The following is a 16,606-nucleotide window of genomic DNA, read 5'->3' on the forward strand; positions in this document are numbered from 1 at the left end:
GAATAACATATAAAGGTTAAAATGGGCGATAATTTCTTGTCATATCAGTGCAAATGTACAAAGAACAAGTACGCATTTGCGCTGTTGCAACAGTCAATTGCCGCAGGTATCCCTTTAAAGGTGTATGTGTTCTTGCGTACCAGTCATATGCATCCCTGTTCATAAATATACAAAAAAAAATTATAAATGGCGCAAAGGTGACATTAAAACAATATAAATATGGTTGATACAAACCCACTACCAGTAGCTTACAGTATGCTTGAAATATCAGTAAGTGGCAGCTCCTCGCTTATCGACCAATTCGCTTAACAACCTAGTGCTAGGAACGGAACTGGATCGGTAAGTGAGAGAATATCTGTATTTGGCAGGTGTTTTTATTAAAAGTGACGTACACCTGAGAAAGATGGGTCAGCCAGTCCCTGGAGCAATTGGGGTTACAGGCTTTGCTCAGTGACCCTACGGTGAAATCACTCTGCTGACTTTGGGATTTGAACTAGTGCCCTTTTATTCACAAACATACAGTACTGCCCAGGGTCCTTTGGACTGGATTTGGGGGGCTAAAATACTAGGGGCTATAGCCCAAGTGATTGGATTTAAGGACACCCATGATACTGCCCCCCCCAACATAATGGGATTCATTACCATCCATACACACATAAGATGGTATCAGGAAACTGCCAAAGCACAAGATTAGGATTCGCAATTTAATGTAAAACCCAAATTGTAAACGCGCGTAACAGTCCTGTGAAGGACAGGCAGCAGAGTTGAAGAAGAAACCTGTCTTCTCACGACAACCTGGAGGTCACGACCATAACTGTTCAAACAACTGGTCTATGAAACCACATTTTCCTTGGAGCCCCATCTCAGACACGACATAAAGGTGCTGCCCTAAACAGAGAAAAAAGTCACTTACCGTTTTATTATAGGAAAGGAAATGCGGAAAAATACAGGAAGTAGAGGCATGTAAAGCAGCATACGAAAGCAGACCACAAACGAGATGTTTGCAGATTCATGTTTCAACAGTAAACTCCTCTTTATATTTCGCTCCAACAAAAATCTTTAAAGGTGCGCATATTCTAAGGATTAAAAATGTATAATTAGACAACAAATGTAATATAATTAGACTGAATTCCTCTGATCATGATCATAGCCATGGGGTCAACACTGGGGGGGGGGACCAAAGCCGTGATTATAATATACATGGGCGGGGGGCATTATTGTGTACTCCCTAATATAATTATGGCCTTGCCTCTGATCATCCATAATGGGATTAAATATTGTAAAAGAATATGTTAATGTATTTAGTTATAGAATTGCCTTTAAAAAGAGTTCGAGGTGAGTGTTTTTGTTCGCCAGTAAGCTATGGCCAGAACCACAGTAATGAAAACAAACAGTACTGCAGGCAGGAAATTGGAGCTTCAGCGCCCCGTTATGGGCACTCGTCTGCTGCCCGTATGTCATGGTGGTGGACGAGCTTCAGGTCCAGCTGTGACAGGCTCAGCTCAAGCAAGGTAAAAAACGGAAGAGTGACTGATGGTCTTTTTTTGGCCATTATTAAAATATCATGTCAGTGTTGTCTCTCTGGATCTGTCGCCACATGTCATTACATACATCAGGTCACATGACACGTCACTGTCTACCTGATATCGTCATCTCGACGCCTCCTGGAGACGAGGTAAAATTATTCCAAGAAGTCGCCTATAGTACCAGTTGTCGACTGTGTAAGAGTCATTCTTGGTACCACACTGCTGGAAAATAATTGGCCTGATTTCCCATGAATTACTGAAAACCTAAAGTAACAGCTTCTGCAGGTGCCAGAGATGCCTGACAAGACGATACTGCCCTAAAACATTCCCATTCCCTTTAATCGCCGAGGAGTTTACCTGTGAAAACCATGACCTTACCTTTTCACCCCTGTCACCTTTGATAGAAACGGCTCTGCCCTGCAAATAATCAATCGACAAGGATCAATTATTTGGAGCCAGAGAAGAAAACAGAGGAAAGAACAGCATTTCTAATCAAACGTGGCTCACAACTGAAAGTCTAAATGATGAAATAATAGTAAAAGACCTAATACATTCAATATCAAACATTCTAGTATATGCATTTGTAGAGCAGATGATAGAAAAAGGTTTTAGACTTCTTTGTATTCCTTTACATCTTCTACCCTGACCAGTGTTATTGGTTAGAAAATGGAGGGCTGGACATTTTCTATGGTATCGGTTATATTTAATTACTGTCATTATTCCAATTTATTTGGCCATTAAAATTATATTTAGTTGCCTAGTTTTGACTCCGATATAATCAAAATTGTTCAAATGCGTAATGAGTTCATACAGTTTCTCCTTTCTGTCCTTTCAGGCCAGGTGGTCCAATTTCACCCTGACTTCCAGTGTCACCCTGTAAAGAAATTCACGCGGCGTCACGACAGAAGTGAATAAACCCCCGAGTCCCACAAATCCTGTTCCATAAAGGATTAATTCATAAAGGATTAATTCATTGAATTAATAGGAATAACTAAAGTGTTCTTTTTTTATTTTGAGATGGATGACCTTTTCACCCTTGGCGCCATCTCTTCCTGGTAGCCCAGTCTCTCCCTGTGAGGAGCAATTTAAAGGAATCAATGGACAAAATACATTTTATATTGTAACTCTCTGTGATGCTGCGCATTGTCATGTACTGTAGGCCAGTGTTTCTCAATCTGGCCTTCAGAGTCCCTCAGAGAGACCAGATTTTTGCAGGGAGCTGGGAGGAAGCAAAAATGTTCACCGTCTGGGAGTCTCCAAGGACCGGACTGAGAAACACTGGTGTAGACAGCTGCTTTGGGCCTATGTGTTCCACACGTTCATTTTGGAATGAACATGAGAATTAGGGTTAGTGGCACAACTACAAGTGAATGCCTGTTTAATATTCAACAAGGAATTGTTTTGATGAACATTTCATTTTATTTTGTTTTTGTTGTTCTTGTGGAAGTCCAAGCGGAATGACTGCAAATTCAAAACTAAAAAAATAGGTGAGCTTCCAATCATTGTGTTGCACAATGAACACACTGAGAACCTTCAATGTCTGCCGAATGACGGCCTCATTCTGCTTGCGGATTCTCCCCCAGCCGTGTTTCTTACCTTCGTCCCCGCTGCACAAGTGCAGTTAACGGCTGTGGGGCCGCTCTTCTGCTCGTCGGTTTTGGGGGGGCTGGTGGTGGGAACCTCAGCAGTGGGGTGCTCGATCACAACCTCCTTTGGACACTGAAAAGGTCAGATCGAGAGCTTGGCGAGAATGAAATGAAACAGCACAGACTCATTACTAGAGCCTCAGTGGCAGCCATAAACTGTCAATATTCTGGGATACAATGAAAATAAGGACCCTCCACCCCCCCAGTTCCTCCACCCAATACGGGAGGATAACTTACTGGGCCTTTGGGGAGGTCACAGCAGGTCTCCAGCTCTGCATGCTTGGAGTCACAATATATGACCATCCTCTGCAGGTCAAACTGGAGAAAGACGCGCAAATTTCAGGACCTGTAACAAATCCTCAGACCAAAGCTCAGATTCCTACATACATGTTGACGCAGGGCAGGCCTAAACAATGTAGGAAATGCAGATGCATTGTGAGGAATACTACTGAAAATTCAGCAGACACATAGAAAGTCAGCAGGGCCACGAAACAGAGAGGAGCGGCGACTCACGTCGATAGGCACACTGTCGTACACCCGCTTCCCGATCACTGTCTTCCCATTCATGTCAATGTCTTCTCTGTCTTCGATGGACAGTGTTTGTAGATGCTTACAGTCCAGGTAGAGGGACACCGATTTGGCCTGGACACTGAGCGCGATTTTGTGCCAGTTTCGGTCAAACAGGTTCTCAACCTCAGGGTCCTTGAACACGGCTCTCACGGCGTCCTTGGTCAGCCCCACGGCGTTGTACTCCAGGGCTTTGTTTGGCCCGTCTAGACGGATGGATACCTGGATGCAGGCATGCGACAAGCAGCTCCAGTGAAGAGGTGTAGAACGGGACGCTCTCCACAAAACGACACATACCGAAGCCAAAATCATGTCAAACCCATTATGTTTCATGAGTGAGCTGAAGGAAGTCAAGTCTGCAAACTTTGTCCCCCATCATGACAGTATCAACTCAATACCCCCCCCCCCCCCCCACAAACAGCATCTTAGACATCTTGGAAAATCGGACACCGTTCTGACTGCTATCGCACCTGTGGGATCCCGTATTTGTCAAAGATTTGCCAGAGATACCAGTCTTCTCGTCTAGAGGTTTTTCTGAACTTGAATGTGGTCACAAAGGCATATTCATCGGGGAGACCTTGAGGGTAGACATCTCTGAAAGGCAGAAAAAGAAAGGCAGTAATAAATGGCATTACCCAAGTGTGCCTCTTGAGGTTGTTAGGTGAGAAAATAGCAGCAGCGGCTAAAATGTGCTAAAGTGCTAAAGTAAAGAGTACAAATGCCAAAGCGGCACTGACACATCGAGAGTGTGTGTGTTTCACTGTATGAGAGACAACAAGCACTGTTAGGCCTGGCTGCCAGTGATGAGGTCATTGTTTGGCTGCTGTGGGAAGGCCGCTTTCGCACGGATACGCAACACAGGGAAACCATGACGATTTAGCTACTTTGCACATTCTTAGGCGGTAGCTGACTTACACAATATGCAAAGCACACACATGTCCATGGTTCACATCACATCACTGAGAACCAGTTAAAAGCCTCCATCATTTTAAGTGCTTTAACATTAAGAAAAAAAAACATGCAAGAACAGAGTTTTATAGCACTAAATATTTTTATAAACACTGCATTTTAGTACCATCTAAATTATGCTATTTAAGTTTTTTGGATTTTAATTATACTAAGAATATATAGGAATATACACTTCAAAGGAATTTTCTTAAGAAGCACCCTATTATATATGTAAAATAAGGTTTTTAGATAAAATGGAGACTTATGATGTCATTTTATGCTTCTTTCATGATTGGAAGGATTGTTTTTATAGACAAAAAATACTCATTTTACCTGCTCAGGTTAATTAATATAACATTGACTTACTCAGTTTTCTGTACAACAGGCAAGGTCCCAAGCCGTACATAGGGGCTTTGGCCTGGTTCAAACCTCGACCCCAAAAGATCCCGAACGTTGAAATACTCCATGAGGTCAAATCCTGAAAACAGAAAAAATAAGAAAAAAAATATAGCTTCGCTGTTTGAAAACGTGCAATGATCCTGGCCACTGATGACATGCCGGTGGAAAGGGTTACAGCAAGAAAAGGATGGATTTGACCAATGGTAGAAACACTACCCTCGAAGAAATGTTATTCATAAATCTGTGAACCTATTGCTTTCAAATAATAGAGTTATTGCATTTTTTCAAGTGTAAATTCTGCAACACAAAGCAATTTGATTTGCAGTTTAATGCATCCAGCAGATGAAAAATCTGATGCTTAAACCTTTTAAAAAGGAAACCATCAAGCAGCCATTTCAGCTCCTTTTGTTCTAACAGCAAGCCTGAGATTATATTATAAACATTAAACGGCACTAATTCCACCATCTCTCCTGCAGCAGTGCCTGATCTAAAATGAAAGGTAATACACTGTCTGTCTGTTAGCCTCATTAGGCTCTCTTTGTAATATACCACTAGTCTGTGATCACAATGTGACCCCAGCTGTTTCTGTACTGTTTGTAATGGGTGAAATAATACAAAAATAACTTTTAATTGTCCATGAAATATATTCCATTACTGATCTGAATCAGGTCAGGTCGGGGAGCAGGCACTGAAACACCTCAGGATCCCAGTTGGTGACCCCCCCCAGGGCCGACACAGTGTCCAGTCCCACCCTCCGGAAATGGCCGTCTATCTGCCGCAGCCAGGTGTTACGTGGGCGTCCCCTCGGCCTGGTCCAGCCGCTCTGGTCTTCAGCAATGAGGATCCTGCGAGCCAGATCACCCCCAGGGAATCGGCCACATGGCTGTAGTGCCGTAATTGATGCTTCCTCACAGTGCAGGTAATGTGCCTCATTCAGGACGCCCTGAGCAACCATCCATTCGACACAAAGTCAAACCAGCGGTACCCAAGGATTCTCCAAAGAGGCACAGTATCAAAGGAGTCCAGCCTTCGTCTCAAGTCACTAGATAGCATCCATGTCTCGCAGACATACAGCAAGACAGGGAGCACCAGGACTCTAAAGACCGACCTTCTTCCTAATCCTTTCTCACAGCTCCATTTGAATTCACTGGGTGGGCATATGATGCTGTCACATTGCACATTTGGCATCCAGATGTGAAAAAGCCAACATTTAAACGACCATTTACGTCTACAAATACATCTCAGTTATGGCATGCCACGCACAACTTGCAGTACAGTACACGTCTCTAAATCATGCAGTAATGGGTTTTGACTGATATGGGACAATGTGGACACACCCAGCACTGATTTAAGTGTGAAGTTTGTATATGGGCTTCCCCATGCTGCTTCAGATGACATTATCACCTAACATGTGGAACGTAGCTTTGCTTTGACGTCGCTTTGTATCAGTCCCACTAATTACCCTCGTGTTTTTAATTTTTAGATCTGCTGCCAAAAGCCCTAAATTTTACGTTGTAAGGTTTAAGACATTTAAAATAGCTCACCCATACAATTATGGGGGCCAGTGGAACTGTGGTTTGTGTTGTAGCATGACAGAAAAGGTACCGAAATCTGCTGGGGTTTTTAGGGTAAGCCTCACCCAAAGGTAGTGTAACGAGGACACACCCTTTCACAACAAACATGCGACTGCCAATAGCAACTGCAATGCCAGGGTATACTTCTGCCGTTAATAGAAAAACATTACTTAATACGGAATGGACAGATACACCAAAAGCCTTCAGCGTTTGTCTTTCATGTTATTTTCAGAAAAGCTAAGAATAATAATCTTGGATGCAGGGTGGATGTCATATTTCATAGGTTTCCTGTTGGCCTTCTTAAGCTCACACTGAATTTGATACGGAAGCATATTTCCGTAGGCTGACCTTAAGATAGCCCTACTCATGTCATTGTTCACACGTTTATTCTGAATGCCTCACAGCTCCACGTGGTGTTTATCCGTCATCGTATTCATTCAAACAGTAGACCTTGCCTGTCACTCGTCAATATGAGAGAAGCTTTCCGGAATAATACAATGTAGCGTCCAGCTGAGTTGTTCAGGATAGAGAACAGTATATCACTGAGGTAAACAGGATAGCACCAGCACTTACAACAACTACATATATCTGAGAACCAAAACAGGGATAATTATTTTGCTGTGGGCATGGAAAAATTCAGTAGAATAGAGTCCAAAAGAACAATTACATTTACATTTACGGTATTTGGCAGACGCCCTAAGCCAGAACAACTTATATAAGTGCTTAGCAGTCTCATCAGAGAATACATTGTGATACTGGTTCAATAGAACCCGGCTAAGAATACTATCACTTTAAGAACTCTGTTGGCAAGTAATACTTTTTTTAATAACACTATAGTCCTGGAAGTGCTACTCCAAGTACTTCCGAAACTGACAAGGTACTACAAATGATTTAAGGCGACTGATATTCATCCATCCTTTCTGTAGCGTCTGAATCTGAGAAGCTCGTTCCCCAAAAGGCCTCCATAAAGGATGAAACATGCAAATGACTCAGGACCACTTGGACCGGGAGGCACAGGTGCTGCGCCATTGTATTACCCGCGACTTTTTGCAAAAGCAGCAGGCAGAATGTGGAACACGCATCCAGCTGTGAATGGTTATTGGTCTGTGTGTTATGCAAATATACTCGGTTCTGTTCAGCGGTTTGGGATGATCTCAGTGCAAACCTGTAATTTGGATTGGCGAGGGAAAGCATGTAATCTTCCCTAAAAGCTATTTTGAAAGGGCAGCTAAAACCCCAAGCTCCACTGTTCATGAAAAAACCAGAGGACCGAACTGGGAAATTAAACTAGAGTGCCAGTGGATTCTTTTTATCTGGGCAGTTGGTAACATCTGTGCACACTGTCTGCACTGGTGGCTTTAATTAACAAGGAAAGGGCCTTGGTACATCGCCAGTTCTGCAGATGACCCCAAAAACTTACCAAACAGGTTGCAGTCGACAGAGAGCCTGTCTGTGTTGGGCTTACAGTCAGAGGGGAACAAGGACGTGGATTGTGCGTTATCGTTATTCAAAGACGTCAGATTAACTGCGTGATGTCTATCAAGCTGGCCCAGTTCCTCTGGAATGCACTGTGAAGAAATTGCTTACCACTTACACTGCATGCCTCACATGTCCTCCCAGAGAGGTTTCAGCAGGCATTCAGGTAGAGGGATGCAAGGCGACATGTGACTCCACTGTTCATGGCTGTTTATACAAGGTCATACAGATGTTCAGACCTGCTACAGCGTGAAGAACAATATGCAATAACTCTAAGACTGTTATGTAACGAGCACAGGGCAGTCTAGCTACTTCACTGTGGCTTTGAATCTGGTCCAGCAGAACGTGGGAAGAGTTTGAGTGGACTTCCTCCCTGTCACTCAAGCCCCCCCCCCCCCCCCCCAAAGTTGACCGCATGTGGATCAGGTAAAATACTGTACTCTATACTCTAAATTGCCCTGTGTGTGTGTGTGTGTGTGTGTGAGCGGGTTTACCTATCCTTATGGGGACACAATGTCCCCATAACGTGATAAATATCCATTATTTTTTCCCTTATGGGGACCGGTTTCCTGGTCCCCATAAGGGAAAACTCTATTTTATAAAAAATTGGTGACTGCTATGAAAAAACTAAAAATGCAAAAACTCTTGTATTTTGTTAGGTTACTTATGGTTATGATTAGGGCAGGGTAGGGGTTAAGGTTGTCATAGTTAGCGTTAGCATTTTTCCCATTGAAATGAATGAGCGGTCCCCAAAAGGATATGTTTACCCTACATGTGTGTGTGTGTGTGTGTGTGTGTGTGTGACATCCTGTCCAGGGTGTATCCTTCTTTATACTTTGTCCTTCCGGCAATGGGCACAGGTTCACCACAGCAGTTACTGGTTTTTCAAAACGGATGGATGGGTGGATGGATGGATGTAATGATAATAAAAACGTTTAATAAAACAAGATTCTCTCATGCAGCCTGTTTTTTCTCTCTGCTACACATGGACTGAAACGGTCTGGACGTCCTTGCCGGCTGTCTCCGTAGCAAGCCTCCCCTTCCGGTATTGTGCTGTGCGATAAACGTCTTCCCACATAATTAGCACTGCACTGGCTGAGCAGATGAAATGCTTCATGTGGTCCATGGGCCCTGACCTCCGGAGGAGTCCAACCCCAGCTTCCTGGCAACCGGCACAACAAGCACAAGCCGCCGCAGTCCTGGATGATCTGGGGGCAATCAGAAGCCATCTCCTTTTTTTAATGATATCTCTACTATCTTTGCTGAATTCATATTTTCTGAATGAAGGAATGACTGAAGAAAGACAGTTACTTTACCTCTCATACTTCAGGTTGTGACAATATATGTACATGCATGCATTAAACATGCATGAAATGAATATAAAAAAGATCAGTTCACCAGCAAATTGCTCTAGTCTGATCGTGCAATTTAGAACGATCACATGGTAATTTATATTCATATTTTCTTCATTCTGCTGTCAAAACATTGTTCAAATGGGAGACTTACTAAAACTGGAGGTTTCGTGGCTAAATATAAAAGCCATTGTGAAAACTTGACTTGTTCTGTGATTTGGAACAAGTTTCATAACATTGTTTTGTAGAAGAGCTCTTTTCCGCGGTGATGACCCTGATCAGTGCCATCACCTTTAGGGGAGCCAATCCCTAGAAAGTTTCAATGGCAAGCAGCTGCAATTCACAAGGTAACTGGCTTTCGATTTCAAGTAGATATCTGTAGGGTGACACAGGCCATCCATCACAGAGTACTGACAGACAGTTGGATTTAAGGTGAGGCCAACTTCAGCAGCCGGGAAACAAATTTGTCCACATCTGGTTTTGCTCTCATAAAGCAGTGAAGCTTTGAGTGGGTGGCGAGACTGGAACTCCGGTTCCCAGTGGTTCAAAGACAAACATCCTACCTCTCTGGTGAAGCACTGCTTCGACTCCAGAACAAAATGTTTTTAACTGCAGTCACCTGACATCTTTAGAGCGCGAGCAGCACATTGAAATAATGCCGCCCTTCAGACAAAAGCAACACATGGCAATAAAGTTTATAACCTTTTTCAACTTTTAAAGTAACCAAATCACAATTAGAAACACAGCTACAAAGGCAAGCAATATTAAGTTGTTAAATATTGTATGTGTCAAGGGACACACTAGGTGACCAAAGAGGATCAGTGGTCTGAAGTAGAAGCTCACTGACAGAGATAGACAGAGACTTATCAGAATAGCTGTTAAACACAACAAAGTATGGCTCCAAATGTACTACAAATTGCATCGGCACCTCTGTGACCCAGTCTCAGCAGAACCCATACATTACGAGCTGGGATTTATAGCAGGGCTGCTGTTTGGAGACCACTACTGCACAGAAACATATAACCTGGTACAAGGAGCTGCAAATCCAAGACCCCTGAGAAGGGGAAAAAGTAACATAGTCTAATCAGTCATTTTTCACCCTTTTTCCTACATCCTGATAGGTTTACTTTTGCAAGAAGCCCAAGGATTCCTTCATCAGTGTCTGTTGGTCTGCGACTGGTTATTGCTTCGCATGGGCTCATAGTGGTGAGAGAATATGAGGCTGTTTTGCAGGACCAGGTGCACGCTATGGTGCGAGCAGTGGTCTCTCAAGACATTTCCATAATCCAAGATGATAATGCCACAGTACAAACTGCTAAACAGATTCAGGACTGGACACCAGGAAAAAGTCAAATGCTTTCTGTGGCCTCCCCAGTGACCAGATCTAAACAATATTGAACCTGGGGTAGTTCTTGAGGACAGTGTAATGTATATTTCCATGTCCTTTATCCCTTTAAGATGTAGAGGTTTTTTGTCTTGAAAAATAGTCCAGCATCCCACACAGTTCCAGACAGCATCCATAGACAGAGGTGGACATTTCAGGTCCATAAAGTAAAAATCCAAACCAGGATTTTGTTTCAACCAACCAATTGAATATAAAGAGTCAGTCACAGAGTACTCAACTGGTTGGTTGAAACAAAATCTTGGGCTGGATTTTTACTTTCTGGACCTGGAATGTCCGCCTCTGTTCATAGAACAACTGAAGCTGTTCTGCAGGCCACGGGTAGTTGTTTCCATTATTTTGTCCACCCCTTGTACATTGTTATGATAATAGGTTAAATAACAAAATAAAGGGATGACAACAGATAACAGTCTAGATCCCTTACCTGGAACCTCGGTGAGGCCAGCGCTGGTGCTGTTGGGCTTGAAACGGTCTTCCCGCACCTTCATGTTTGGACACAGTACATCTGAGGGCAACAGAAAGACACTGGCTGTAAAATCAGTGTGGTTACCAAATGGTGTTACGCAGCCATGGGTGAGTGCAATTACATAATGAAGGGCTTACAGGTACATTACGTGCTTGTTTATATTCGAGGAAAGACAACTCAGCTGGAGGAGACGAGAATTTAATGTGGGGGATTTGCGAATATGAATATGGACATAATTAGGGAAGTAATCTACACTATGAGAAAAACAGGTGTAAAGAATCCTTCGCTTGAGCTGGGCTAACTCTGAGGAAAAAGGAAACACTCACACAAACTCAAGAACCAAAGGGGAGAAACCCATGCAGTCACCTGGCATTCTCTCCTTGGATGGAAAGTGGATTGTACCCCTCACACCATCGCATTTTTTGTAATGATAATGAAGGCTTCAAAATCTCAATGAGAAATGTTACTCATATTCAAAGTAAGGTTGATACTGACATTTTATAGTTGGAATGAATGCAGCCAATTTTAACAATCATTGTCCACCGCATAGACAATCAAGCACTTTCCCTGAGTTTATTGTAGCATGCTCATCTTTGTACATGTGTATATGTTTGTGTGTAAAAGAAAGAAAAAGAAGGACAGGAGAGTGAAAAAGCCAGAGACGTATGCCTTTTTCCTCCAGTAACTGTAAAGAATGTTTACAGATATGACTAGAGATTGCCGTCCAAGCATAGGTCAGACAGCTTCAATGTAGACTTTGAGGTATCACTTCCAGATGCAAGAACTAACATCGATGGCCCCAGGCCAGTGAGGGACATATATACAGCTGCCGAAGAAAGACAGCGAGATCCAGTTCACAGGTCTGACAATGTGCTGTTTGGAAAACATGCCTGACTGTGGTAGCCACAGAGGCAGTATGTTTGGCAGATGAGCGAGCACTTTCTAATTCTGCGGTCCTTACTGCGATGGTGACGATGGTCACGACAGCCCATGTCCGTCACAGGCATTTATATTAATTGCTGTCAACCAATATCATTAGACAGTTCTGCAGGAAACTTTTATCCCTGCTAAACTCATTACCTGCTTAACAGACACGTCTGTCCCTTGGAATTATCCATAACCATACCTCTGGCCGGGAGGCCCGGGGGGCCCGGGGAGTGGGGGGAGGTGGGGGGAGATCTAAAGATCTAAATATAGCAATCACACCCACCTCAAACATTAACAGGACCAATGCTCTCCAAGGTTAGTGACCTGAATTTCTATTTTTTAAAAATTAATATGCCTCTAATGTTTTATTAGCACTGATTTTAATTGCCTCGCAGGTGAATCGTAAATGAGGATCAGGGCAAACGAGGACATGTATTCCCAACCCATCCAAGCTCCGTACTCAATAACCTCTTCACCGGACTTGTTTAATTGTAGTGTGTGCATTATTTTACAACATCAACAACAATAATGATGATGCTGTATTGTTCATTAATTGTATGACATATGTCATTTGATTTCTGCACCACACTTAGCTGTCAACCGCTACCCAGTGAGGTTGACTCCAAGCGGAGAGGCGTCTGTCGGACCTCTGCCAGCTGGCGTTCTCCTTCTCACTGGGAGCCTCACGGTGTCGGGCGGGACGGTCGGTGCCAGCTGAAGCGTCAACATCCCACCCGGCTAGCTACTGGTACCCCCAATACGTTTGTAGGAAGTGTCTATGCGGTGGACAATGATAACTCAGATGCCTCAAGCCATTCGTTTTCCCGGCAGAGTGACGCCAATTATGGTCGCAGTGATAAGGTGTCACCTTAACCAGGGACAGAGTGCCTTCAGTGGCAGAGTAAATATGAAGCTCCACTGGAGATATGCAGTGCTTTGGCTAAATGAACATCTCAAACTGTACTTTCTAGAAATACCCGTCTTTCACCACAGTCTCCCACCCTTTTAAACGGTGATTCTCTGTGGATCAGGTTCACTTTGACCTTAAATACGGTTCATTAATATATTTTTTTTCTTAATGGGAGTTAGCTGACTGACTTACAGTTGATGCTGTCTGCCGGCAATGAGGTCTTTCTGGCCTGTAATGAAAGACTGTCTGAAAGGAAGTGACCTTATTGGATAAGAGTGTCTCTGTTCCTCCCCCCTCCCTGTCCTCCCAAATATGGGGCTCTCAGCTATCTGACAGAGCCTTGCTTCCACTCACATGCACAAGTGCACTTCACTTAAGTCCTTTTTCCTCATTCCTCAATGTGTGCAGTGGAGAAAATAACCAGGCAGGCTCTCAAACCACACTGGCTGCCTCTATCTGACAATCATATACAATCAGAGTCTGTAATTTTCTTTAATCACAGCTATAAAAAGGGCTTTGTTGGGTTCAAGAGACTTCACTTCACTATGATTTTGTTTTTATAAAGATTTTTTTGTTTCTCTTAAATTTTCGTGTCCCTGAAAATGTTTGCTGCGGAAAAATAAATCACCGCCTAATAATGGCAAATGACATACAATGTATTTAAAGAGTAAGAGTTCATAAATATCAGGGTACTTTCCATTCAATTCTCTACTATGTGCGTTTTGTAATTATTCCACTTCTTAGCTTGCTTTTGCATTTCGCATGTTCAGTCTAAATCAGCCATGCGTTCATTAAGAACAGGGGAAGTTTGGCTGACGGCCTCCCCGGCTCTGCTCATGCATTTGTATCTCTCAGGTGTCCCTCTGGGAAAGATCTGCTCATGCTAAAAACACTGAGACTCTGATGCAGAACCAGCCAATCAAAACAAAAGCAAACACTTGGCCACAACCCCACTACTGATTCGCTAGGGTGAAGCTTTAACTGGTACAATGTTTGGTAGATTTTCCCATTTTCTGTCCTCTATAAAATCCAAGTCAATCTCTCTTTCATACATTCTGGAAGGAATTCAGTTTGTATCCCAATCTGGTTCATTTTACTTTGCCAAAAATACTACACTTTGAGAAAAGTTATTTACAAGTTATTTTCTCCTTATCTTATAATACAGTTATAACAAGTCACTCCTGCAGAGTAATGAAAAACATAGCAAGATTTAACAGCCTAGAGTTAATTTACAGGGGTCAAGACACCCAAACTCCTTAAATTAATATATAATTAATACTTATGTTACTAATCACCATTAGCAGAAATGCATTTTTATATGAAATCAATAGAGATCTGAAAATATTACATTTATTTATCTAACAATCCTTAAGAATAAGTTAAAAACAAAGGCACGCTGAAGTATGGACCTCATAAAATTCTATATTTTATTCAAATTAATTATTTTAATAAAATTGAAAAAATTGAAAAATTAAAAAAAATGAATTTTAATTAAATTCTTAATTAAAACAGTCAAAAAATCTGTTTGATATTTTTGCATTATCCCGATCATCCTTTAATTGCAAGCAGGTCTAACACAAATCCGCTTTTTGAGAAAGTGACAAGGTAAACCAATGAAAAGCAGGCTCAGTAATGTCAGCAATCTAGAGATTGTCCGTGATGCTCGTGCTGTGGGGTGGCCGTGGTTTTACAAGGCAAAAAACTCATACGTGCAAAATGCAAACGAAACAAGACATACTTGAAACATTAGAACTGTAATTTTCCAAACAGAAATAACTTGGTCATTCAAGTTCCTCTCTGTGCCACCGATATTCTTAGATGTGCATCTTTAAGTGTAGAGTGTCCAAGAGATTACAGACTGGAAAGGGGAGATGGCATGAACACAGTACAACACACTCGCCCTAGATTTGATGGTACCCTTTGACCATATGCTGAATCGCAGCAGCTAACCACAATAGCTGAATGCAAACATTTACACTGGATTTTTCATAATCTTGACTAGTTTGATTTTTCCAAGGAGGCAAAGATTTGAGGAGGGTATCTGCCTCTTCACAGTCCAACAAGGGTAGGGGGCATTAAATCTAGCAGCCTTATTTTTCTAAGCTCAAACCCTTCCCTATTAATCCCTATCGACTCGTAGTTTAAATAAAGTACGAAGGATCTACCTGCAATAAGGAATCTCCATAATACAGTCTGAGTTCGTCTCTACAGTTCAAATGTTCATTACTAAGGTGACGATGGAGTGTTTCTTGCATTGATTATAATTTACTGTAAAATCCGGTGCGCAACAGCTATGCGGTTTTTAGGGCTACCGTATTGCTTTGAATAAGACCTCAAGGACGTTTCCATTCCAAGCTAGCTAACTTTAGCCAGGAATGCATAACCCATGTCAGGCCACTGACATGGATTAACCCTAAACTATCTGCATCACTTAAGCTTGGCTCAAGCTGTATCCTTCTCAATGTGCAAGTTATTTTTTCTTGGATTTTGTTTACAGGCATTTATTGTTCGTTTATGGGTCATTAGTGCAGTGACTAATTTGAGTCATTATGCCCTCATTATTTCTGCAAAAGTACAGGCGTGGACATGGAATGGGTCGGGACGAAAATAAGCTGCCCCCTCACACACTACACAAAAATATCACGGTCAAAGGTGATCAGAGGCAGAGCCGGGCTTTTACCATCTTACTCTGCCCGTGAACATATATCCTTCAGACTAAAGTTGCATGCTTGACATGTCAGATCAGGAATAGAAGGCAAAGTGGAAAGGAAGTTTTTCTTTCCATTTAAATCTCTATTGGTGGATGGTTTATTCAGTTACCAGCGGGCGCTCTTGTTAAAATATTAGGCGTAAGTGCTCAGTGTTCAATGCAAATTGTTAATAAAAAACAATGCCACGGGCCCTGGAAAGGCGACCTGTAACTATTGCAGAGTCAGAAACTTGCTGCATAATCCAGCTCATACAAGTACAGAGATACAACTCAGAGAAAGGAGCACTAAGACATAACAGGGACAGCGTTCTGACCACACACATTGCACACTGGAGCCAGTACTTGCAAACTAAAAAATAATTTGCAATAATATGTATCTGAAGTGAAATGCTGTTTATTAGAATTTTTAAAAAATATTAGAGTTGAAGTAAGAATCAGCCTTATGGGTGACACTGATGGGCAAATCTACAGGAAAAAGTCATGTTTAACTTCTGTCTGGAGATAATGCTTACAGATAAATCACATTATATCTAAGGCACCTATAAAATGGCATCACAGCTAAAAATGTCATTTTTATTAAAAATGTCATCACAGCACCTGGTAAGTTGACCTGGGGTGTTGCGACATTGTGCCCATGATTTCAATGCCCCCGTTGGGCCCTTGAGTAAGGGCCTGTAAAGCCAGTCCCTCCAGGGGTGCTGAC

General features: G+C 42.4%; 1 protein-coding gene across 2 annotated transcripts in view; it reads right to left on the reverse strand.

The window, feature by feature from the left end:
- Nucleotides 1-16,606, reverse strand: part of col22a1 (collagen, type XXII, alpha 1) — a 58,817-nt gene that overhangs the window by 35,829 nt on the left and 6,382 nt on the right. Inside the window, exons 4-12 of one of the 2 annotated variants that reach the window (XM_072705756.1) lie at nt 11,315-11,395; nt 5,054-5,165; nt 4,210-4,333; nt 3,686-3,961; nt 3,410-3,490; nt 3,123-3,245; nt 2,553-2,597; nt 2,338-2,400; nt 1,905-1,943 (exon numbers count right to left, since the gene is read on the reverse strand). In XM_072705756.1, the coding sequence (XP_072561857.1) occupies nt 1,905-1,943; nt 2,338-2,400; nt 2,553-2,597; nt 3,123-3,245; nt 3,410-3,490; nt 3,686-3,961; nt 4,210-4,333; nt 5,054-5,165; nt 11,315-11,395 (944 nt within the window). The remainder of the gene's footprint in view (nt 1-1,904; nt 1,944-2,337; nt 2,401-2,552; nt 2,598-3,122; nt 3,246-3,409; nt 3,491-3,685; nt 3,962-4,209; nt 4,334-5,053; nt 5,166-11,314; nt 11,396-16,606) is intronic. The other variant, XM_072705757.1, reaches the window with a different exon arrangement.

Source organism: Paramormyrops kingsleyae, chromosome 23 (assembly GCF_048594095.1).
Source record: "Paramormyrops kingsleyae isolate MSU_618 chromosome 23, PKINGS_0.4, whole genome shotgun sequence".
Taxonomy (NCBI): Eukaryota; Metazoa; Chordata; class Actinopteri; order Osteoglossiformes; family Mormyridae; genus Paramormyrops; species Paramormyrops kingsleyae.